General features: G+C 39.5%; 3 protein-coding genes across 3 annotated transcripts; 1 reads left to right on the forward strand and 2 right to left on the reverse strand.

The window, feature by feature from the left end:
* Positions 1-2300: 2300 nt before the first annotated feature.
* On the reverse strand, positions 2301-4062 carry LOC125881142 (leucine-rich repeat, immunoglobulin-like domain and transmembrane domain-containing protein 2). The gene is made up of 2 exons (XM_049564165.1): positions 3281-4062; positions 2301-3088 (listed from the first exon to the last, which is right to left on the reverse strand). Exons 1-2 carry the CDS (start codon positions 4047-4049, stop codon positions 2301-2303), a joined length of 1557 nt encoding a protein of 518 aa, XP_049420122.1. The 5' UTR covers positions 4050-4062.
* A 2607-nt stretch (positions 4063-6669) lies between these two features.
* lrit1b (leucine-rich repeat, immunoglobulin-like and transmembrane domains 1b) lies at positions 6670-22971 on the reverse strand. The gene is made up of 5 exons (XM_049564075.1): positions 22858-22971; positions 9779-10055; positions 8961-9421; positions 8387-8692; positions 6670-8267 (listed from the first exon to the last, which is right to left on the reverse strand). The coding sequence occupies exons 2-5, from the start codon at positions 9898-9900 to the stop codon at positions 7204-7206; spliced, it is 1953 nt and encodes a 650-aa protein (XP_049420032.1). The 5' UTR covers positions 9901-10055; positions 22858-22971; the 3' UTR covers positions 6670-7203.
* rgrb (retinal G protein coupled receptor b) lies at positions 16535-25029 on the forward strand. The gene is made up of 7 exons (XM_049564171.1): positions 16535-16972; positions 17192-17348; positions 21864-21985; positions 22892-23045; positions 23147-23264; positions 24206-24319; positions 24566-25029. The coding sequence occupies exons 1-7, from the start codon at positions 16897-16899 to the stop codon at positions 24704-24706; spliced, it is 882 nt and encodes a 293-aa protein (XP_049420128.1). The 5' UTR covers positions 16535-16896; the 3' UTR covers positions 24707-25029.
* Positions 25030-25516: the final 487 nt, after the last annotated feature.

Below are 25516 nucleotides of genomic sequence, written 5' to 3' on the forward strand. Positions count from 1 at the left end.
ATAGTATAGCATGTCGTTTAAAATATCATAAAAAAGTCATAGTATGTGGATCAAAATATCATAAAAAACTCATACCATAGTATGCCGATCATAAAAAAGTCATAGTATAGCATGTCGTTTAAAATATAAAAAAGTCATACCATAGCATGTCGCTTAAAATATCATTAAAAAAAGGTCATAGTATAGCATGTCGCTTAAAATATCATAAAAAAAGGTCATAGTATAGCATGTCGTTTAAAATATAAAAAAGTCATACCATAGCATGTCGCTTAAAATATCATTAAAAAAAGGTCATAGTATAGCATGTCGCTTAAAATATGATAAAAAAAGGTCATAGTATAGCATGTCGCTTAAAATATCATTCAAAAAAGGTCATAGTATAGCATGTCGCTTAAAATATGATAAAAAAAAGGTCATAGTATAGCATGTCGCTTAAAATATGATAAAAAAAGGTCATAGTATAGCATGTCGCTTAAAATATCATTCAAAAAAGGTCATAGTATAGCATGTCGCTTAAAATATGATAAAAAAAAGGTCATAGTATAGCATGTCGCTTAAAATATAAAAAAGTCATAGCATAGTTTGTCGGTCAAAATGTCATAAAAAAGTCATATCATAGCATGTCGGTCACAATGTCATAACAAGTCATAGTATAGTATGTCGAAAAAAGTCATATTATGGTATGTTGAAAAAAGGTCATGTATAGTATGTCAAAAAAGTCATAATACGGTATTCCAAAATAAGTCACAGTACGTGAAAAAAAGTCATAGTATAGTACGTCGAACAAAAACATAATATAGTATGTCCAAAAAAAACTCATTGTAGTGTATGTTGAAAAAAGTCATAGTATGGTATGTTGAAAAAACCTCACGATATATACAGTACATATTTGTGTGTGTGTGTGTGTGTGTGTGTGTGTGTGTGTGTTTGACGCACTGATTTCACTGTAGATGTGAAATAACTAAAAATCTCTTTTTTTATCATAGTTAAATAGATCTGTTTAATGTTTATCTCAAAAAGAAAGAAGATAATTAGTATTTATAATAAGACTGAAACAAACTAACTGAAAATGAACACATGCCCTCTATTTTCTTTCAATTGATAGAAGGACACACAGAGAGCGTGGAGCTGTCATTAAATGGAAATATCATGTCCTGCTGACTAGGATTCAGCTAGAAAATCACTTTAATCTGCTTAGCAGTGTATGTATAAATGCACGGGAAAACACAGCTTATGTAACAAATCCTCTGAGTGATTGTGCTAAAAAATCTGAGTATGTCTCAGCATTCGTCTCTGACTTTCCTTTAATCCATGTCAAACATCATGTCATTCCATAACTAGACGGCAAATCTTTAGTCCGTGAAAAGAAAAACAATAAAAAATACATTTTCAACATAAAGTGGATTAAAATCTCCTGAACCAGCATGCACGATTACAGTGAGTTTACAGTGAACATTTATACAAAGTATTAATAATTTACATTTTTAAATTCAGGATTTTTTTTGCATTTAGTATCAAAACATTACGAAAAATAGCTGAAACCAAGCAAACATCAAAAGCATTTTATTACAAACTTATTTTTGTACATGTATATCAACAAAGATAATAACAAATTGTCTTTAAAGTAAGAAAGGAAGGCAGCTTGAAAAATATATTTACAGGATGACCATATACTTGGAATAACCTCCATTTTTTTCTTGCGCGTATTAGTCCTACATTTAAGTTACAACAATACAATAAACATGAAATTTCCCCAAAAATGAATCGCTGCAATCTTTGAAAAACCTAGAAAGTCATTTAACAAAGTGTACTTTAAATTATTTACAGAATCCTGACAGACTCTTCAGTTGAACTCTTTCCTAATCCAAACAAAGATGGCGGCCGGAATTGACAAATCTTCTTGCTTGATGACAACGAAAATTAAAAATGGTTACTATCAATTATATTTGTCTGTATTGACTTTACCTTCCATCAAACAAAATGAAAGGTTGACATTTCTTCTAATGCAAAAAGAGCAAGGAGATGTCATGTCTAGCTTCCTAGATGGTAAACAACTTGGAAAATGGGTTAAAAATTGTGCAGCTGTTGAAATATTGAAATATTTTTTAGAGCTTTTTGGATGGAAGAGTCTTTGAGAATTCTGGAAATACCTTCAGTGAAAAGGTTCTTTTTAAAGATCACAGGTAATTATTTTTCTGAAAATCAGATGCTTGGCACTATGATTCAAATGTAAAAGTGCAAACTGGGGCTACACTCATTATTTACAAATACACATGTATGTACATTTTTAAACTTTGAAGCTAGTACAGGTGAGCTGCACTTCCTCCTTTGCACCTGTCCTCAGACTTCCGCCTCTTTTTCGGCTTTTCCTTCGAGTCCCTGCACAGGCCTTCCTCGCTGCCCGCTTGCAGGCTATCGAAGGTGCCCTGCCTCTCCGTCCCCTGCACGTCCTCTCCGTGCAGCCTGCGCGTCTTCCACAGATTCACACAGCGATCAACGCAGCTAAACCGAGCCTCCGTGGTGCAGGCGTACATGCCAGCCGGCACTGCCAGCACCATGGCGCACACAATTACGATGATGTGGATGAGCCTCTCTCTTTGCTCCAGCTCACTGATGTCACTTCCTGTCACAAACACGATGCACTGGCCCTCCTTTGGTGGATGGTTCTTCAAGCTCACGCACACCTCGTATTTGGTGACAGGAAGCAGGTCGCTGACGGAGTAGCTGTTGATGCCGGGACCAATGTAGATCATCTCCTTTTTGGGTGAATCGTATTTGCCAAAGTGGATGGTGAACCAGGTCTCTGCTGGGTTGTCTGTTACTGCGTACCACTCCAGGGTGATACCGTAGACCGTCTGTTTGGCGATGCGGATGTCGATGTAGGCGTTCTCATCGGACGACAACATGGGAACAGGTGGAGGGAGAGGAGCGGAGGAATTTGAGGAGCTGATGTTAACTGCGATGCTGACAGAGGAGTTGCCAATGAAGTTGTTGGCCATGCAGGTGTAGAGTCCTCGGTCCGCCAGGTGAAGAGAGGGGATGACCAGCTTGGAGGTGACGGTCTCCTCGTCTATGTGAGTCTCTGTAGCTGTGAGGAGATATTAGAGAGGCTTGTTTACGTCTGAAAAAGATGTAGTAACGTAACCCTAGAAACGACACTGTTCCTGCATCTTTTCATGACACAGATGAGGCACAAGTTCAACACACACCACACTAAGTGCTCCTGGAGCAGGTTTACAACAGTTTAATGGATGATAGTGATGGAAAAAAAAAATCTTACCAGCAAATCCTCTTATAATCTTCAGACTGTACATCCACCGGATGGTCGGACCTGGCCTGGCCTTTACTAAGCATGTGAGTGTTGCATTTGCTCCGAGAGGTAAAGTGATGTTGGTCTCTGGGGCAGAGGCCACCGGCTTCATGCATGTTTTTAACTGAACCTCGTGGAAAAACTTGTCCACTTTGGAGGCGGGGCCCGAACACATCAGATAAGAGTTCATGAGAATGATGGGAGGGCTGACCGCCCTGATGAATTCAACAAAGCCTTTGAGGCGGCAGTCGCACAACCAGGGGTTGTCGTGCAGCGCAAGAACCACATTGGAGACCAGCCCTTCTTTCCCCCACGCTTTGGCTGCCGTTTGATAAAGAGGCCAATTAGTGAAGACATCTTTTGATATGACAGTAAGCTGATTGAAGGATAAATCTAAGTAGGTCAGGGCAGGTAAGTATCTCAGAGCGTGTTCAGGCAGAACATCCAGTCGATTGTGCTTCAGGTCCAAAATCTTCAGTTTCGGCGTGTCCTGAAATGCCGTCCATGTTACTGAAGTCAGCTTGTTCCCTTGCAGCCTGAGCTCAGTCAGGTTGGCCAGCCCCTCCAGGCTTTTGATGTTCATCAGGGTGATCTCGTTAAAATTCAACCAGAGGAACTCCAAGGCACTAACTTTAGAGAAAGACCCTCGCGGTAACTCGGTCAGGTGGCAGTTTTCTATTCGGATTTTGGTGAAATCCTGTGGGATGTCGTCTGGGATTCGTCCCATGGTGGTTTCCATACATAGTAAAGTCCTAGAATGGGAAGACAGAATGTTCAGATGCAAGACTTGTATATTTTATCTTCACAGCTACCCATGTGCACCATTTGCCCACATTTATGGGATAGTATTTGAAGGTTTTTCAAACAATTTGGTCAGCAGGTTACATTTCAAACACCTGTGTTGTTTAAAACAGGGTTAAACATTGACTACTTTTAAGAGTTTGTACAGTTTGAGTGGTTACTTACCTGCCCAAGTTGTCATCTGTACAGGAGCAACCGGTCACACAAGTTGATGATCCAGGGGTGATTAGATAAAATAACAAAGCGATATGTAACGCGACATGAAAGGCGTCCATATTCCTGGAGGAGCATGTGAAATAGGCCTGAGAGGGCAGGACATGGACTGCGTGGACGAAAGCCTATTACCTTAATCCTCCTTGACGTAACACTTAAGACACCAAGTGACATGAGACACATAAGAAAGGTGTATTTATAGCAATGGTCCACTTTGTCTAGAAAACATCGTCAGATCTCTTCAAACACTCATGAAAACACTCATACCCACAAATTCATTTCAAATTCAATCCCAATTCAGTGAGTTGTGTTTGATTGTATCACAGTTCTGCTCTCAGGTATGACCCCAAACTGCTTTACATCAGTCTAATTTAATTTATTTGTCCCCCGCCAAAGCGCAGGCATCGACATGACAGGAGGGCCATCTGTATTAAGTGGGCCGGAGCCCGTCGGGCTTAGCAGCGCAGAGAGGGAGGGCTGCACAGAGACAGAGACAGATGTCTGGAGAGGGCTGTAATCTGACCTCAATAATCTGAACACTGGTTGTCTCTCAGGTTGTTAAATCAGCATATAAAGCAAGTGTGAAAACAGACAACATCTACAACACTTTATATTCAATCTGTAACAGACATTTCTCCTTCAATGTCCCAGCTTTTTATCAGCATACATGCTAGTTTAACAGGTAAAGAGTCATCATGCAAGTTAAAGATATAGATCCCTCATTGTCAGTTTGCTTGCATGGTAGTAATGATGCAGTGGAGGGTATATACCCACCTCTTTCTCTGGGCATTTAGTGTACCCACCTATCAGCCAAAACACCATTGGAATATAAAGGAGAGTATACCCACTTCCTCCTCAATAACCTACCCATCTACCTAGTAGTACATCCACCTGATCAACTACACCACTGCAAGCTAGTACATATTTGCATATTTGTTCGCCAAATTTCTTTGAAAAATACTTTTTAATAAGGTAAGTTTCGTCTATCTAGATACTGAAGTTTTACTGAAGGGACAAAACAAACTGCCCTGAAGTTGATTTAGTGATTTCATTAACTAAAATATTTAAGGATGAATTAGTTCACACATCTGTACATTCACAGAACACCGTATTTGTCAATGCAGCACTTTACAGTATTGTGTTCACAAGAGCAAGACAAGATGCTAGCTGCTCTTGTGAGGCTGTACTTTGGCTCAGAACAAAGGTACTCTGAGCTAAATGCTAACGTTAGCATGCTAACATCCTCACAATAACAATGCTAACATGCACATCTAGCAGGTATAACGTTTACCATGTTCACCATCCTAGTTTAGTGTGTTAGCATGCTAACATTTGCCACTTAGCCATAAAAACCAGTTAGTGATTTAAAGGAAAAACGCTTACATGTAATTTATCTCATTCCAGATTACACATCTAAAGAAGTGTTATGCGTTCACCTGAGAAAAGAAAAATCTGCTGTTTTTCTGAACATTGGATAACATCAACAACAAAATACAAAACAAAAAAGAAAAGAAAGAAATTGATTAATTTAACAAAACAACAAAAGTAATAGTTGATTTATAGTTATGGAGTATTTGATATATAGAATAGTTGATTTATATTCATAGAATAAACATATCATTTTAGAATATAGATGCTACTGACTGTTTTACAACTAAAGAAAAAAGGCCTCAGTGTAACCGCACTACCTCCACTGTCTATATTTACACCCCTCGTTTTGAATGCAAAGTGACCTGACTGAGATTAGATGCATGTTTACCTGCATCAGTGAATTAGCAGTCTGCATAATACATGGATGTTTACATTCATTAAAGGTCCAGTGTGGAGGATTTAAGGGCATCTATTGGCAGAAATGGTCAGCTGTATGATATTAATGACGAGATTTTTATTGGTTTATAATCACCTGAAAACTTTTTGTGTGTTTGTTACCTTAGAAAGAGCTGTTTATAAATACATATGGAGGGGTCCTCATCCACGGAGTCAGCCATGTTGTTTCTACAGTAGCTCAGAACGAACAAACTAAACTTTGACTTTGACTAATTGTTACCAGAAAGGATTTGACTCTAGATAGAGCCATTCTTGTTTTCACATCGGCCACAGTAGTTGTAGTAGGAAAAGTTTCAGTTTTGCAACCTCATCGTCAAATGCCACTAAATCCTGCACACTAGCCCTTTAAATGCTACTTTTTAATAGCGTACTTTTTAATCTGCTTCAGTCAAGATGAATATTGATCTATTCAAAGACCCAATATTCTGAGACATAAGAAAAAAACTTGAGCGCGTAGATAAATATAAAAAATATTTATTTTTATACAGTACATTCAGACATACACATACATTTCAGGTCATGGATATTTACACATTATAAAATGTAGGCTACTGTATTTAGGGTTCTTGGCCCAACAGTGAGCCTGGCACGTTAACATCATACTGACATACAAAATAGACTAATAACTGCTGGTTCATGATCTCTCTAAATATGTTTTAAATAAAGATTTTAACACATTGCAGAGGTTACATCTCAGAGAAGAAAAAGATTGGGTTTTAGATCATTTAGGGCAACATCTTCCTTTGCAAAACATCACCTTAAAAAATGCATGATGTATTTAAAAAAAGTTATTTTTACACATTTACTGTACACCACATGTGAATATGGAAACTATGTCATTGTGTGTATTTTCCCTTTTTTGCAGTCCACCAAATGAATGGTGGGTTTTAGTCCCACAAGGCTGTAAAACAACTTCATGTATCCACAGGTGACTGAGTCGTCAGTGTTCTCAGTCTTTTGAGTCTCTGAGCACAGCAGTTTTATCTATTCACATCCCAGGCTGTTTAAAAAAACAAAGTGCATCCTCTGGAGGTTGAGGCATTCGTTTGGTTTTAGCAGAAATACTCGCTAGGTGGCCCTTCAGTCCTGGCTGTGGCCTCTGAGTCAACACTGGACCTCGCTGAGAGCAGCCTGTTTGATTCGTCAGGATTCAGCCTGGTCAGGTACTCACCCTCCATCCCTTTAGCTTTGCCCCCGGGGCCCAGGGTCTCAAACGTGACATACGAGTCCTGAATTTCCTTGGACTGCCGTCCCAGCAGCTTTTGGCAACGCTTCTTTAGCGCCCCGCAGCACACAATCAGTGTCAGGGGGACAGCAATCACGCACGCCACCGTTATCACCACCACATTAATGAGCTTCTGAGTGCCACTGGCACTGGCCGCCTCATCTGTTGAGAAGATTACACACTGCTCCTTTTTCGGGATCAGGCCTTTGACGCAAACACAAGCAATGTACTTTGTCTTTGGCACAAGGCCGTCAATGGTGATCCGGTTCTTTCCGGCGCCTACGTTCACCCGACGCATGTCCCTTTCACCAAATACAGCATATAGGACACTGAACTCTGTGGTGTTTGTGGCTGCGGGGGCTCGCCAGTTCAGAGAGACGGTATGGTCGGTGTCGCCAATCACCTTCACCGAACGCACTATCCTTTTCTCAGGAGCTTGCTGTAAGGACGAGGCATTGGCGGCTAAGTTACTCAAGGCATCCAGCTCCACTGGCTTCTCAGCTTCTGATGCCTTGCCCCGTCCCTCAGAAGCACCATCAGAGACGCTGTAGCTCTCGATCTCGTACTTCCCAGTCATGCCTTTGCCATTGAGAGGTTCAATGATGGGCTGGGCAGCCGTGGTGGTTGGTGGAGGAACATATCTGGCAATAAGTTTCTCCTGGTATGCTGCTCTTCCGATGCCGCCAGGTTTCTTCCCTCTGTTTCTCTTCGATACGCCACCACCTGCTTCCTCTGACCGAAAGGAATCTGTGATCACCAACGAGATGATGGCGTCCGCAGTGCCCACAAAGTTGGTTGCTTTGCATATATATTTCCCGGAATCTTTGTAAGCAACTGCAGGCACGCTCAGAATCGACCAGATGATGCCCTCCTTTGAAATCTCTTCTTGAACTGAAAAATAATAAAATTAGAGATTAGTTAAACAGATGAGCACAAAAAGAAAAACTTTAATCTCATTGACATGTTGACTTGGACGGAAATAGATACTCTTCTAATCTTGGCAAACTCACCTGTGCCGTTCATTTTTTTGCCATCAGCACGGCTCCAGGACAACTCAGGGATGGGGACCCCAACTGTGCCACAGCGCAGCAAGACGTTGTTGCCCAGCGAGCTGCGCACACGAGCCACAGCCGTGTGAACCCGAGGGCCCTGGCACCTCTGCAGCTCCGCTTCAGTGAAAAGAACCCCTGACAAGCTCTCAGGATCAGCACACCGCAGCCGGGTGTCAATGAGAGCCACTGATGATGATGGGGATTTCTGAAACTGGACCAGATCATACAATCGGCAGTCACACAGCCAGGGGTTGTCATGGAGACCTGCAGAGGAAATCAAGTGTGACAAAGGGCTGTCAGTGAGATGAAAATCTCAGCATCTGCACACAGTCACCACCTTCCAGTACATTTTCCTTCGTGAGTTGTAAGGTAGTTAAAATAAATAGAACTAGTCTGACAACTTGACACACTGCACACATTATCTATAATTAGACTAATTCCCAGCTCAGCTTTAAATACTTCTGGTGTCAAAGAAGTGGTTATCATGCAAGGCAGCTTACAAAGAATAAATATATCACAGCTTGATCCTCACCCAGAATTAGTTTAGAGGAATCTGCGTCCTGGGATGGCTTCACACTCAGCCACACGGTGAGAACATCAGCAGGGACGGTCGTCAGAGTGTTGCTGGATAAATCCAGATAGGTGAGATTCTTTATGTACATGGTGGCGTCCGCAGGGATGGTGGAGATCTTGTTGTTGTGTAAGTCGAGGAGCCTCAGGTTTGGCATGTCTGTCAGAGAGTCCCAGGGAAAGGAGGTGAGGGAGTTGCCATCCAGCCGGAGCTCGTCCAGGTTGTAAAGACCTCGGAAACTGTCGACGCTCAGTGAATTCAGCGAATTGAAAGACATCCACAGGAACTCCAGGTTGTTGAGGTAGTGGAAGTTGTCGCTTGCGATCCGTGTGATCGCTGTCTTCTCGATGCGCAGCTTCGAGGTGTCGATGGGAAAATTTGGAGGGACCACAGTGATCTCTGGATCGTTGCAAAGCACACTCCTGCAAGAAAAATGCCATCATTTATGATGTGACAGTTAAAGGAACAAGACTAAAGCTACTTTCAAATTGTAGGAGGTTGGTGGAGTTGATTCAGTAGCAAACAACTTGTATGTTCTGCCTCTATTCTACATAAAAAATAATCTAGTTAAGCATATATTTGAGGAAAAACGTAGTAACCTATTGTTCAGTAACAAGCAAAGGAGATTAAAGGGCAACTCCAAGTTAATCCTCCACTATACAGAGTGACTGAACAGAAGAAAGCTGCAGTGAAAATCACTTCTGCACGCAAGAACAAATACAACACATGTACTGAGAATAAAATTCAAACCATGACATTTAATGTATCACAATATTTACCTTGCTTTTGATCCGTCGCTCAGTTTGTGGAAGAAGCAGCTGCATTGTGCAGGACACGAGCTGCTCAGCAGAGGAAGAAAAACTAAAGCCAAACAAAAAGCAGCAGCAAAATGTCGACTCATTTTTCCTCCTGCAAGCTACTAGATGCTATGCAGCTAAACTACAATTAAAAAAAAAAAAAAAAAAATAGGTGCTACAGCTCTTGTTACTGAGGCTTCGGATGCATGGTGGTGATGTGCAGGCTCACAGCTCCATACTGCACCGACTGGTCTGAATCCTGAGATAAAAAGGATAGGCAGGGATTAGTGAAGGACTTGGGTTATTTTCATTCACACGATTAGGCTATTGCTTCCTGGAAGCTGATAGGCTGCATCATTTTTACTTTTATTCTCAGGGAAACACTTTCCAGTAGTTGACTGGATGGTTAATTATGGACACAACTGATTGTACAGCGCCTAAATGAAGTGGAGGCTGCAGGTAAACAAAATCTATCAACAATACATGTAGTTCATGTATCATCATGAAAAATTAAAACATTAACTTTTTTCATGTAGAATTATTTTTAAAATGAGGATTTTTTTCTTTTTCACTGTCTTAATATTTTTCTCTCCAGTCATATATACACTGGAGTAAACACTGAAAGAGTGATGGCCCTCCTACCTTACATTATACAGACATTTATTCACCCAAAAAAAAGATGACAAAGCTTGATATGAAGACTCAGCGATGAGCTACAGTTTCAGAACATTTTCATAAATACCTGCTCTTGTTGCCATCAGCCTTAGAGACTGGAAGGTTTAACACCACCACAGAGGAGGACAGAATTTGTTTGCTGTATAATTTAGGTGAAGTTGAGAGAGAGTTTCACTTCTTGTTTCACTGTCCTGTGTATGAAGACATAAGGAGTGTACTTTTAAGCAAGATGACCGCTGTCTATGTTGATTTCTTTTGGCTGGATGATCAGGAAAAAGGAGTTTTGTTTCAGGTTGGGAACGTTTTTTGTGGCTGAATTTCTTTTTTTTTTAATTTCTTCGGATTGTTACTGCAATGCCATTGTAAAGGTGTCTTGTAAACCCATGAGGTTTGGGCACATGTAAGTGTGCATGACACAAACAAAAATCAATCAATCTGCTCTCATTGTGTTAACCTACCTGAAAATTATGTATTACTTTAAAGTCTATAAGTGTTAAATAGGCTGTAGTTTACATGCTGGCTAAAAAGGTAGCAACACATGACCACTAGATGGCAGTGGAGAGTTACCACATGTATTAACTGTATGGTATCACACAGCTTCTTGTTATTAGATCAAACTCCAAACCACATAAATGACAACACTGAGTTAACACATGCAGCTGATCATGTAGTTTGAATATCAAATAAAGGATCATTTTTACACTACTAAAAATAAGTCATATAACAGTGTAAGAATAATCTCTATTTTTTGGTGCTGTTGCTACTGTACACTGTATTATGTATAATTTTCAGTAGTATCCTGCAGAGCACGTTCACCTTCTGTGTGTGTGACACACTTTGTGGATGACAGACGTGATGTCACCGTCTCTGGGGGTTTTTCACAGGTGCAGAGGTTTAAAGACACGGCTATCCGGCGGGATTTCAAATCCTTTAATCCAGTCATCTCGCTGTCTCTTATTAATACATGTTTGCTCTATTTTCTTCAGAAGGGTTGTCCCCCAAGCAGAAAAAAAAATGTAGTTGCAAGAATAAATGTTCTATTAAAAAGAATGGCCCCTGTCTGTGTACAAGTATTGCTGTTTGAAGGAGGGGAGATGTAATGTGACAAACCTGGAGAGGAAAAAATTAAAAATGAACTACCAAAATGTGCATTTCTAATCGAAGACATTGTCATCTGTTGAACACTTTGCGTTATGTCAAAAATGCTTAACAGTTTCTGCAGTTGTGGAAGAAGTATTCTCATCCTGAGTAAAAGTAGAAAAACAAAAAATATATAATCCTATAGATTAGATTAGCTAGTACTTTATTAATCCCTTGGGAGGGTTCCCACAGGGAAACTGAGGTACAAGTAGCAAATGTAGCGAAGCAAATGTACAAAAGTATTATCAGCAAAATCAGTGGCGTATGGTAGTTAGGATGGGCCCCAGTGCCAAAAGAAAAAAAAAGAAACATTGAGAAGATGGTTTGCTTTCTCAAGGGTATATATAGCAGATGACAGCATTTGTATTTTAATGTGTGTTCTTATTTGAACACAGACATATTTCTGAGGTGGCAAGTTGAATCACTCACAAGAGTCCGTTCTCTGCTCTTGAGAGGTCGGTCCCCCACCCCATGGGCCCCAGTGCAACCACACTGCCTGTACTGTTATTTTTGTAATAATTTACTGCATCATTGAATAATATTACTTAAAGGAGCTGTATATGATATTAAGATGATATATGACTCATATATCATATATATGAGTCAGAGGCAGGATGGTCTGTACACGGCTGTCAACATGGAAGCTAAGCTGGCACCTAGCAGCTAATGGTGCTTACTCAAGAACAGCGCTAACAAAGGCAAAGGCTCAGTTAGCCATTACCCCACTGTATCTTTACATAGCAAGTCTGCTCTGAGGGTCACATACAGAACCTTTAATACTGCAATTAGTCAATGTGAAGCCAATTTTATGTACTTTATACACTTCAGATAAATGTCGTAGAGTAAAAAGTACAATAGACCTTTTTCACGGCAGACATTTTGACACGTCAGAGTAGGAGCAACACGGGTGTGTTCAATGACACTAATGACAGCTTCGTTCCACTTAGGGGAGACCCTGGTATTGTCTATGTTGGCTAAATGTTACTAGCTTACTGGGACACTGAATGGAACTCAGCCATCCTTAATATTATCGGTTTCACCTATGCTTTTTCTACTGACACAAGTCAAAATGTCTGCTGTGAAAAAGGTCCATACTATTCCATTTGAAATGTAGCGAGAATAAAGTAGCATCAAAAAGAAATACTTAAGCAGGTGCGAATATTACATTACAGATTTGGGGGAGACTCATATGTAATGGGCAGGTTTGGGGAACAGCTACCAAGGAGGTTAAAAAGTCTGCAGTCGGTCTTGGGTCAGAATGTTTTCTTGTACCTAAAATAAAGATGTGAGGAAGAATTACAATTCTGTAATTATTGAAAAGTTCTGTAATAAAAGACCGTAAACAACTGTTCTCTATATCCAAACCTTGTATTACATATCAGCCGCAATCCATTTGAGTGTACCCAGAAGTTCTGTCAGGCTGAGTGCACCCAAGGAGGCTCTAAAGAGCATCTGAAGAGCACCTGAGCAGGTAGTGTCCCTTTATTTTTTAGCGCTGTCTCCTGTAACTCAACAGCATTGCAGCTCCAGTTACATTGTGCATGTGTCATACCCTGTAGCTCCAATGGGGGCAAAGAGTGTGACCCAGCCTTCTTTGAATAGCCTTGACCTCTGCCAGGAAATTCTGAGCATCAAACATTTCATTTCCTGCAAATTTGGTGGATTTTTATGCACCAACTTGTGCCTTTTCTGCATCAATTTATGGTGTAAATAAATAAATATAAATGTCCAATGTCCTCTGCTACTGTCATGTTTGTGTAAAGGTATAAAGCTACTTAAGTACTTCTCATTTCTGATGGTATCACTTGATACTTTCAAAATGAAAACATTTATCTCTCTCCTGAGCTTCAGAGTGTGTTGGTACGAAAGCAATTTCTACAGTGAAACCTTTGTCTCATTGCAAAACCGGCAGATTATGACGGTGTAATTAACTGTTAGCTAATGCATTAATGTGTAACCACTGCAAGGGAGCACTTTGGCACAAAAAAATACCACAGACAGGGTATTCAGGTCAGTTACAGTCATGGGCTTTATTCCCAAACTTTTGTGCTAACTTTTGTTAGCAGCAGGATATTTTTGTCCAATGTCTGTCAATATACAGACAGAAAGTGGGAGACTGTTGCACGGTGCTTTAACTTGCACATGCTGTTAGGCTAAAACAAACACTGTGACAATGACATCTGAATAAACCAGATGGTGCAGAGTTCATTAAAACACGACACCAACCTGCTAAACAAAGATTGCTATTTATACTAGTTGAACAATCCACTACAGTCGTGTTCTCAGTTGGCTCAGACCGGCTCTTATTTCCTCACACTCAGCTGCGGTAGATTAACAGATTGTTTTATTGCATTGTGAAATCAGCCCTCTGCTGCTTTATGTTCCTGCCCGGCCTCCTGTATGGATTTAGCAGCAATAAAAACATTCTGTCTCCATTCTCCACGTTGTCTAATTTGTCTGTGAGATATCAACACATTTGTGTCACTAAGCTGTGTCGGAGCAGCAGATGATGAGCATCAACACTGCAGCTGAATGTGTGGGAGTCTGTAACTGGGCGCAGCCCTCACTTAGGACAATATGGACTGTTGGAGAAAAGGGGTATTATAAGTCTATTGGGACACATCATTACTTCATAGTTAATGAGTTTGTGGTAATCTGTGGGCAGATTAGTGGTGCAATCAGACTCTGCCCAAATGGTCACTTTCTGCTGCCCTCCATTTTTAGAGATATTTTGATCCACGAATATAAATGAGTAAATGAATTAGGTTGTGATGGTTTTTATGGTCAGTTTTTATTTGACCTTTTACACTTAATGTGGCTACTAAGAGAGGAGCAGTTTGAGTTTGAGTCAAATAAAAGAAGAGATTATGTAGTCATTTATCAGTTTTTGGTTTGTTTTTGACAGAAGGAATGCTGTACAAGGATGTAATGTTGAAAAACTGTCTCCCCTGAGATTAAAGGGACAGTTCAACCCAAAATCCAAGCTGTAATGTTAGCTAGCTCAGTGGTGTTAGGTGAGTTTACAGTGGATGCACGGTTCCCTCTGCATGGTGATATGGCGAATGCAACTGCTCACTGCGTGGCTTTTCTCCAGGTACTCCAGCTTCCTCCCACAGTCCAAAGACATGCAGGTTAATTGGTGACTTTAAATTACTCGTAGGTGCGAATGTGAGTGTGAATGGTTGTCTGTCTCTATGTGTCAGCCCTGTGATAATCTGGCGACCTGTCCAGGGTGTACCCCGCCTCTCGCCCAATGTCAGCTGGGATAGGCTCCAGCAGCCCTGTGAACCCTAACAGGACAAGTAGTTACAGAAAATGAATGAATGAATGCTCACAACAAGGTCTGTGGATTATCTTGAGTAACCAGGTCATAATTTCTGGAAAGAGACATTTTCTTTTGACACTTTGAGCACCACAAGCTGAGTGCCATCTAGTTTCATTATATTGGAGAGAAGGCAGACATCTCTACAGCCGATATCTCCAACACTCAGCAGCTCACACCAAAACAAATCTACTGATAAATAGCACTACAGGTAAGAAAAAAATATGCAGGCTTATTTTTGTTTTGCACAGCTGGGGCTTCCTGCACAATTTTTAAATTTGAAAAAGAGGCATTCATGAAAACAAAATAAAAAAAAAACTTAATTCAATGTCAAATTTTTAACTAATGTATTCGGTCAGGACGAGCCAGTCCAACAATATAACATGATTCGACAAAATATTTCCTAACTTGAGCAGTGTTTTTAAATCAAGTCAAGTCAGTTTAATAAATCATATATTTGCCTTTTGCTTTACGATCTGCGCAGCAGGGACACTCAGCTTGCTTTGCCCTGGGACCACTTTTGCAAAATGACAGGTGGCCGTGGGCCAGTTGTAAAAGCTCTGCGCAGTTTAGGAGAACACAGGGGTGTTTCTTGGATTTGAGAAAATTTAGGGCTTAGCCAGGACTTCTGTCTGGGGGACCCTCCTCTGGCATTTTTTTTTTTTATAAGCAAACTCTAGTTTGATGCTTTTTGTGCACCCTGGCACTTTATTTACATTAAAAGTGAAAAAAGAATCCCATGTGAATCAACTTATTTTCATTGTGAATCAGAAAATGGTTAGAGGGGCCACCTATTCCTTGTGTTTACATACGTACTTGCCAAATAAAGCTGACTCTGATTCTGATTCTGATTCTGATTTGAATGAGAAAAACTCCCCCCCCAAAAAAAACATCTAAAGGGGGGAAAATGGAGAAAACATCAGGAAGAGCATGAGAGGAGGAAGACTGTTTCCAGGAAGTAGAGGCATGCACTACTCAAGTTATTATTATTATTTTGGAAATTAGTCAGATTTTTGAGGTCCTAAACATGCTCTAAAACTCACCAATTTTGGCACGAATACATTAACTGGCAAAAATCTACATCTGATATAGGTCTGGTAAATGAGTGTCAAGAAATGTCCCAGTAGCACCTGCTACACATTTTCTACGGACCAGCCCCTGAAGCTGGTTTCACCTACATGTAAGAAACTCGGTAGACACATGTGACACTCTAAGACGTACAAAAAAGCCTCTTGGAGCCATACTCTAAACTCAACAGGAGGTCCGCCATTTTGAATTTACTGTGCAATTTTGGTGCCCATTTTTTGCCATTTCCAAGGGTTGTACTTATTTTAATTATTATTATTAATTTATTTAATTTAACGTAACAGCAGCATCCTTTATTAAGCCTTATATGCATTATAACATGTTCATTAAATAAATCAAATAAAAATAGTAATTCAATATAAAGCTTATTAACCACTACACACTGACTTTAATCATGTGTTGTGTATGCAAGAGTTAAAACTGATTTGCTTTATCAGGCCACTTGTTGCTCAACATATCAAGCAACCTTAAGAACAACATTTCCCATGTTTCCTTTTTCCCTTATCACCCACAACAACACAAACACCGTCAGCTGGATTCAGTAATGTGAGGGGAGGTAGCCTTAACATTTGTTTTCCTGCTATATTTACTTAAACTGACATCACAGCTGAGCCCTATATCAACAGATTTCACAAAGAGTTGCGCAGCAAACGCGCAAACTTTTGGCGCAGTGAAAGTCGCAGGAAGTTTGAGGGAAGTCTGCTCGTTAGGACATTCTTCGGGGGATTGCTACAGGGGTTTACTAAGATTAGGCTCTTTGTGCTTTTTCACGTGAAAGAGCCTTTATAAGGCGTCATTCAGCTGGAGACGGTGGTGCGCTTTATAACAAGAAAAGGACTTGTCTTTAGGTGCAAAAGTTTTGTTCGCGCACTTCAACATGGCAGCGTATACGTTACCGGAGGGATTCACGGAGTTTGATATGTTTACATTCGGCACAGCGCTGCTTGTTGGGGGTAAGTGACCGGAAGACATGTTTCTGCACGGATTAAAGGGACAGTTCACTCTGAAACTGTTTGTTTACATTATAAAAGCACCTTAAAATACCAAACTATGCTGTTTTATATTTTTGTTTTTCTTATTGAGGTGTTTGAAAGGCAGCAGATTTTAGTTAGAAGCTTACTGTGCTGATAAATTGCAGAAATTAAAGGGACATTTCTTTCTTCCACTTCCAGGCATGCTGGGATTCTTCCTCAATGCCATCAGCATCGTGTCCTTCCTCACAGTGAGGGAGATGAGGAACCCCAGTAACTTCTTTGTGTTCAATCTTGCTGTGGCGGACCTCTGTTTGAATATTAATGGACTCACAGCTGCCTATGCCAGCTACCTCAGGTATCAGAGGACACACTGTATGGGGTGCCGTTTGTAAAGTGTCTCACGCTGAAAATAACATCAACATTTTGCCACATTTAGCTTCAAACAATGTTTAAAAAAGCATTGTGATTTTTTTAATGTCACCTTTTACCACATTTACAGCAATATTTGTTAACTTAGAAATATATTAAATAGTTAAATCTAAATATTAAATGTGGCACCTAAATGTTAAATGTTAAATCTAAATATTAAATCTAAATCTAAATGCTAAATCTAAATCTAAATCTAAATGTTAAATCTAAATATTAAATCTAAATCTAAATGCTAAATCTAAATCTAAATATTAAATCTAAATCTAAATCTAAATGTTAAATATAAATGCTAAATATAAATATAAATGTTAGATCTAAATATTAAATCTAAATCTAAATCTAAAAGTTAAATCTAAATGTTTTGGGTGAAACTAAATATTTAGCTAATATGCAAATTCACACTGCCGGTCACCGGAAGTACCAAAATAAAAGCTCGAGATGGTCAGACTGTTTATAGAATCAAATACCGAATTAAAACCAACTTATCGGGGGAAATGGACACTTGAACATACATTAGCGTGATAATAACTACCTAAAATAACAAGAAACGTGTTTGGAATTTTATTTGATGTGTACTTTGAGCTGTTAGTGTCCCTTCTGAGGGAATCACCTTGTTGTTTACAAATACTTCCGGGTAGAAAACCAGCGGAGTTTAGCAACATATATATATATGCACATCTCACGTTTTTCACGTCACTGTATCAGCGTTTAGACTAATCTGGTGTTTGTAAAGCCTATAAACACTATGACTGAACAAACATTACTATCACGGTCTGAAATTAATAACATGGTTATCGTAGATTAGCGAGGCTAACTGTTAGCTGTTAGCCCCGTTAGCGGTGTCTGTAATGACTCACTAACTCTAAACAGTCCGTGAAGAAAATATTTTTTCCAGCGGATGTCTTAGTTACAACATGATTGAGCTAACTGGAGTAGTTTAATGTCGTATCCGACAACGGGAGACATTTAACAGATGACGTCCTGATAGCTTTGCTGCTGCTGCGGCCACTGATGCTTTCTAGACATCGTGATTTCCCAAAACTGAATAAATACCACTCATCGCAACACAAAACTGCTTTGCTAGCTCAATGTTGTAACTAAGACATCCGCTGGTAAAAAATATTTTTCAAGAGTTAATGAGTCATTACAGACACTGCTAACGGGCTAAGAACTGACGGTTGTTAGTTTAGCTTAGGTTGTTAATCCTCCGAAGGGACACTAACAACTCAAAGTACACGTCAAATAAAATTTCTCCAAACACGTTTCTTGTTATTTTAGGTAGTTATTATCACGCTAATGTATGTTCAAGTGTCCATTTCCCCCGATAAGTTGGTTTTAATTTGTTATTTGATTCTATAAACACAGTCTGACCATCTCGAGCTTTTATTTTGGTACTTCCGGTGACCAGCAGTGTGAATTTGCATATTAGCTAAATATTTAGTTTCACCCAAAACATTTAGATTTAACATTTAGATTTAGATTTAGATTTAATATTTAGATTTAACATTTATATTAATATTTATATTTAGCATTTAGACTTAACATTTAGATTTAGATTTAGATTTAATATTTAGATTTATATTTAGCATTTAGATTTAGATTTAATATTTAGATTTAACATTTAACATTTAGGTGCCACATTTAATATTTAGATTTAACTATTTAATATATTTCTAAGTTAACAAATATTGCTGTAAATGTGGTAAAAGGTGACGTTAAAAAAATCACAATACTTTTTTAAACATTGTTTGAAGCTAAATGTGGCAAAATGTTGATGTTATTTTCAGAGTGAGACACTTTACAAACGGCACCCCATAACACTGAGGTTATAAAGTTTGGTTACGTTTGTTATTTTACTTCTTTGGGCTCTTATCATTATGGGGGAACTAAATTTGTTTCAGCAATCAAAAAACTGGCTTAGTATTTAATATAATGGAAAGCCATGTAAGTCAATATTCGATAAAGTAGGCTAGTATGCCTATGAAATAAATCCTAAAATAGGCCTAAATAAATGAGGCAATAGCTAAATAAGTGTAATTATAAATAAGGGTAAATATAAATATACAATTGAGTTAATATACTATTTTTTAAAGGATTTTAATTATTTCAGGGAATTTTTAATACATGATTTTATTATTCATAATGTCACATTTCACAGCACTTTTAATTTCCTCCTCTTTTATTCAAATTAATGGCACATTTATCTCACAAATTTACACTAAAGCAACAGCACAAGAATTAGCTAGCTAGCACAAAAAATAGATAGCTAGCACGTCCTTTTTGAAATGGATGTTATTCAAACGCCTACTTTTAATTATTTCAGGGGATTTTTATTACATGATTTTATTATTCATAATGCTACACTTCACAGCACTTACTTACACTCTTACATTCAAATTAATGAAGCACAGTTATCTCACAAATTTACACTAAAGCAACAGCACATGAATTAGCTAGCTAGCACAAGAATTAGCTAGCTAGCACAAAAAAATAGCTAGCCAGCACGTCCTTTTTGAAATGGAGTTATTCACTCTTACATTCAAATTAATGAAGCACAGTTATCTCACAAATTTACACCAAAGCAACAGCACAAGAATTAGTTTGCTAGCACATCCTGCTAGCATTAGCCAGCTAATTCTTGTTTCATTTGTAGTCTGATAAACAGTATATTTATCCAATAAAATCCCAACCAGGTCAGCAAACTTTCTGTTGCTGCTGTTACACAGGTTATACCTGGCACTGTGTTGGCCACCAGCCTACTGTGACCTCTGGCACAAGCAGGATGCACTAGTTAGCTAATTCTTGTAGTGTTGCTTTGGTGTGTAAATCTGTGAGACAACCATATTTATTAATTAAACTATATTGACTAATTTATATATTTATTTTGACCTTTCGCTAAGTCCCGGCCCTGGAATAATCTAGGCTAATCATAACATAGCATCGGGCTGGCTCAGACCAGGGTCCGACAACAACACAGCTGTGCTCCATTGACTCTAATGCAGTCGTCTCAGATTTCCTTCATTTTCAGGCTGGTTTTGTGGATTTGGAGCTAAATGTTGTGCCTGGGGCACGTCGTGTGTTAATGATACTCGTTACCTGGAGAAGTTGGAAAAAGATATACGTTTCTCCCCTGTTCCAAAACGAAAATCAGACCCTGAAAAGTGTAGGGTTAGCTAGCTAGCTACTGAAGATATAGCCTACTGAATGTATACACATGCTGCTTTTGCTTTTTAATGATTATAACAGTGGAAAAAAAAAGACCGATTCAACCAACTGTATGTCATCACAGTGTGTGCAGATGAGTGTTGTTTGGCTTCTCCTGGAATACCCCGCCCATTCGACAGCGTAGGTCTGGGCAGCTGGCAGCAGCATCTGCACACCCTGTGATGACACACAGCTGGTTCAATATCAGCAAAGTTTCCCTTTATATTCATTGTCTTGTGTGGTGATCAGCAGTGATGTGGTGGTTCACTTTTACACTGTGATCTGTAGCCTATAGTTCGGCTTCTAACTATCTTTGTCTTTTTAATCTGTTGTTGCTGCTGAGTCAGTTTGACATCCTGGATATATCCTTCAAACACAGACTGGAGACCCCTCTGTCTGCTTCTCTCTGGAATCACTCTTTCATTTTTCCAAAATTATGATAATATTTCCTCAGGGAGTGCAGTTAGTTACAGTGTGGGCTCCATGCTTACTGCGACAGCTTGCAGGGCTTAGCGAATGATCAATTTACCCTAATTACATATATTGTTTTGCCTTATTTATTTATTGCAGGATTTATTTCATAGCCATATTTATTTATTTTATAGGCATATTATGTATTTATATTTAATACTGTTGTAAACTGCACTCCATAAATATTAGTCAATGGGGAGCACATGTTAAATAAGCCTTAAGGTTTCATAATCCACAATCCACTTTATTCAATGTGTAAAGCTCACATTTTTCAAGCAGATCTGTTGTAAGTTACCTAAGAGGATCTTAATTCACATGTCACAACATTTAAGTATTCTTTAATGTCCATCTTTAAACCTCTTAAATATTTTATTAAGTGGTTTCCATTCTGGGTGTCAGCAGGCCTGGTTTAACTCACTGGGGGCCCAATGGATCCTTTTATTTTTCCTCTGCTCTGTGCATGGTGGATGTGTTAAGCATAAATCTATTTACTACACTGATGCATATAAGCACCATAAACTGATATAATAAAGGTTTTAAAATTAGATATTATCACATTCTGGTGCATACAGTATTAATAAAAAGTTTTGCATTTGGTGAGAGGTTGTGAGGCATTGCTTGGCTGCAAAGAGTCTCCTGCTTTAAAAAATGTGGCCAACATGCTTTCACAGTCAGATGTAGTCGTATGCACTGTTTGTAATATTTGGTTTCGGAAACATTCCTCTGCATGCTGGAGTATAATTCAAGTGTTGTTGTGTTTTTCTAGATATTGGCCATTTGGTCAAGATGGATGTGCCTATCATGGTTTCCAGGGGATGATATCGGTCCTGGCGTCCATCAGTTTCATGGCTGCCATCGCTTGGGATAGATATCACCAGTACTGCACCAGTAAGTACAACATATCACAAGTAATGCACCAGTGTAATATAAATCTTAACAGGGACATATTATGCTCATTTTCAGATTCATACTTGTATTTTGGGTTTCATTCTCGTGCTGTCTGTCTCTTTAAGCCCTCCTTGTGAAAAAACTTGTCTGCTCTTATTGGTCAGCGTTTCCAAGTCCTATGTATCTCACCATCTTGCACACTTTTTTTCTCTCTGGTGTGTTCTGCCTAGTCTTGCCCTCCTGTGCTGTGATTGGCTTGTACTTGTCATATTGACGTTGAGGGTGAGAACTAGGTGATCACGGCACAGTAGGACGAGACTACGTGGAACATGCATGAGAAATAAATAATGCCGTCATTTGGGCACTGTCAGTGCAGCCAGAGAGTGACTGTAACAGAGTATAACAACACTTTGTACTGTGAAAAATCACCACTCCAAACTTTTAAACACAACCGGAGATTTTTCAGCAGGAATATGATCTGAAATCGGGGACAAATTAACAACATCAGCAACCAAGATTACATTTTCTCAGACATTAGCATGCAGCTACATGTAGCAGTGTACTTGTAGCAGGGCAGTGACTGTGTTAGTGGCATTTTCTCCTGTTAAAAATCACCAATTAAAGCTTCTAAACCAAAATATTCACAGCCGGACATGTTTCTGCAGGAATAATACCTGAAACTGGGGAGAAATTGACAACACTGACAACCAAGATTACATGTTGCCTGATGTTAGCATGTAGCTACATGTAACAGTGTAGGTTGTGTGATGTAAACATTTGCAGTACCTGGAGCAGATGACCAATAGAAAAATGTCAACACATGTTATAAGCTATATCTAAACAACCAAATAATATCTCAAATTCCTACTCACATCCTAAGGACATAATGTATGTCTGATTCTGTAGGACAGAAGCTCTTCTGGAGCACCACTCTGACAATGAGCGGCATCATCTGGATTCTTTCCATCTTCTGGGCTGCTGTTCCTCTCATGGGATGGGGCGTCTATGACTTTGAGCCTATGAGGACTTGCTGCACGCTGGACTACACCAGAGGAGACAGGTAGAGTTATATTAATACAGGAATGATACCAATTTGTTGTTGTTTTCCTCTCTATCAATTCAGATCTATAACAGCACATCGTATTTATCTCCTCTGCACAGGGACTATATCACCTACATGCTGACTCTGGTGGTGCTCTACCTGATGTTCCCAGCTTTCACCATGTTGTCATGTTACAACGCCATCTACAAGCACTTTAAGAAGATCCACCACCACAGGGTAAATGTGCTGCAGTATTCTCTAAATCCGCTTTAAAGGAACAGTCCGCTTCTTTTTGTTTTGGTGTCAGATCGGATTTGGCAGAGACAATACACATTTCTACTTAACCCTTCTTTAGCTGTCCCAGCATACACAGTATTCACTGCATTTGTTAAATTTGGACACACAGTTGTGTCACCAACATGTCACCAGCTACTGTAGTCAAGTGTGCTCACCGACATCTACTTGTAAACACTTATCTTAGCATGCTAATGTCTGTATTGGGAATGAGTCAGAGTGTTTTTACACACCTGACAAATGTGTAAAAGACTACACAGTGATCAGCAGCTTGAATGTTAAAGGAGCAGTTCATCATTTTGGGAAATGCAGTTATTTTCTTTATTGCAGAGAGTAATAAGTTAGATAAAGCGCTCATGTCTACAGCCTGCAGGCAATAAGCTTAGCTTGGCATAAAGACTGGAAACAGGGGGAAACAGCTATCCTGGCTCTGACCAGACGTAGAAAATATACATCTACTGGCACATCTAAAGCTCGCTGTTAAAGGGTCAGTGTGCTGCTCTGGAGAGAGATAGTTGATCGTTGATTGGTCATCAGATACAGACAACTTGGGTTGGTAGTCAGCCCGAACTGCCAACCCAAAATGTCGGTATGTGACGACCTTGGAATGAGTTTCAACTATCAACTATCCTTAAGAATTACATACTGCACCTTTAATATGTTCCCTTATATAACATATACTAACATCACTCATATACGTCGATCACCGGGACAAGGAAAAAACAAACTGGAGGCCAGCTCCCTATGCCCGCTACTTTCAGGCAGCCTTAGGACGCAAAAGCAAAACACGATATGGTGTAGGTGTATAAATGGAAACACACTGTACATGATAACACAGATGATCAACGCCCCTCTAAAGTAATGCAACCAATTTTGTTTTCCAGTTTAACACCAGTGTACCTTTGAGGGTAATGCTGATGTGCTGGGGCCCCTACGTCCTCATGTGCATCTACGCCTGCTTCGAGAACGTGAAGGTCGTATCTCCCAAGCTAAGAATGGTGAGCACTTTAAGTCTAACAGTCAAAATGATGAAAAAGCCAGTAAGTCATTATATCGATGGCTTAACTTAAAGGGGAATTCGGGTTTATTTAATCTGGCTAAACTGTTTGCTTGTTTACAATCTGTCTGATCGTTTGACCGCTCATGTTTTACCTGTTGTAGCAATGTCACCAAGTTGTGATAAAGTCAAACTGTCCTTTAAATCTAGTATTCACATGATGAGAATTCTTTGTTTGTGCTCACAGGTGCTTCCAGTTGTTGCAAAGACAAATCCTATCTTCAACGCTCTCCTCTACTCTTTTGGAAATGAGTTCTACCGAGGCGGCGTGTGGCACTTCCTCACTGGACAGAAGATCGTTGATCCGGTTATTAAGAAGTCAAAATAATGGAAACTCAGTACGCTCTGGAAAAAAACCCAAACCATCATCCGCTCTTATGATAGGTTCCTCTTACTAATGGTAAGGTGTTGTTAACATCAACGAGCCATTTAAGTGTCTGTACAGTTGTAATATTTTCACACGTGGACAGTGACTCGGGATAATCTCTACATCTGGAGCCTCATGCTGGATTTGTGTAAACCTACAAAATGTGCTGCATGTAATTTATCCACTTTCAAATTACTGCATTCTTTTCGCAGCAGTTTGTCTTTAACCTTCACTGCTCCTCCATCTGTGTTAAACCTCTTACAATAAACACATTGTGTTGCTGCTCTTCTGCTGTACACTCCATTCACCTTAAAGTGTTTCCTTGTTAAACCCTGGAGTACTAAGCTTCTGCACAGGGGCAGAACCAGATGATAAGCATGCAGGGCTCTTCCCAAACCTATTTTTATGTGTCATTTTAGGTAGTAGAAAAATCTGTACATCTATTGGAAAAAACATAAAGCCTTCATGCTGTTTCTGTATCTGAAGCCCTGTTTCCACCAAGCAGTACAGTTCAGTTCGGGAGGCTTTTTTTTCTGTTTCCACTGTGAAAAGTTGTGGATAGTACCAGTGGAACCGTTCTGTACGTCCCCATTTTTGGTTCCCCCCTCTGTTGGGGTACCTAGCACACAGATCTGGTACTAAAAGGTGGAGCTGTGAACACTGCAGTCTGTTGATTGGTCAGTAGAGGACGGTCACTCTGCTCAGGGCTGAGTTGTGGCTGGTTTTGAGGCTCATGTAACCACTGTTCATACTGTGGAGAGTTTTATTAGT

This window comes from Epinephelus fuscoguttatus, linkage group LG20, assembly GCF_011397635.1.
Source record: "Epinephelus fuscoguttatus linkage group LG20, E.fuscoguttatus.final_Chr_v1".
Classification (NCBI taxonomy): domain Eukaryota; kingdom Metazoa; phylum Chordata; class Actinopteri; order Perciformes; family Serranidae; genus Epinephelus; species Epinephelus fuscoguttatus.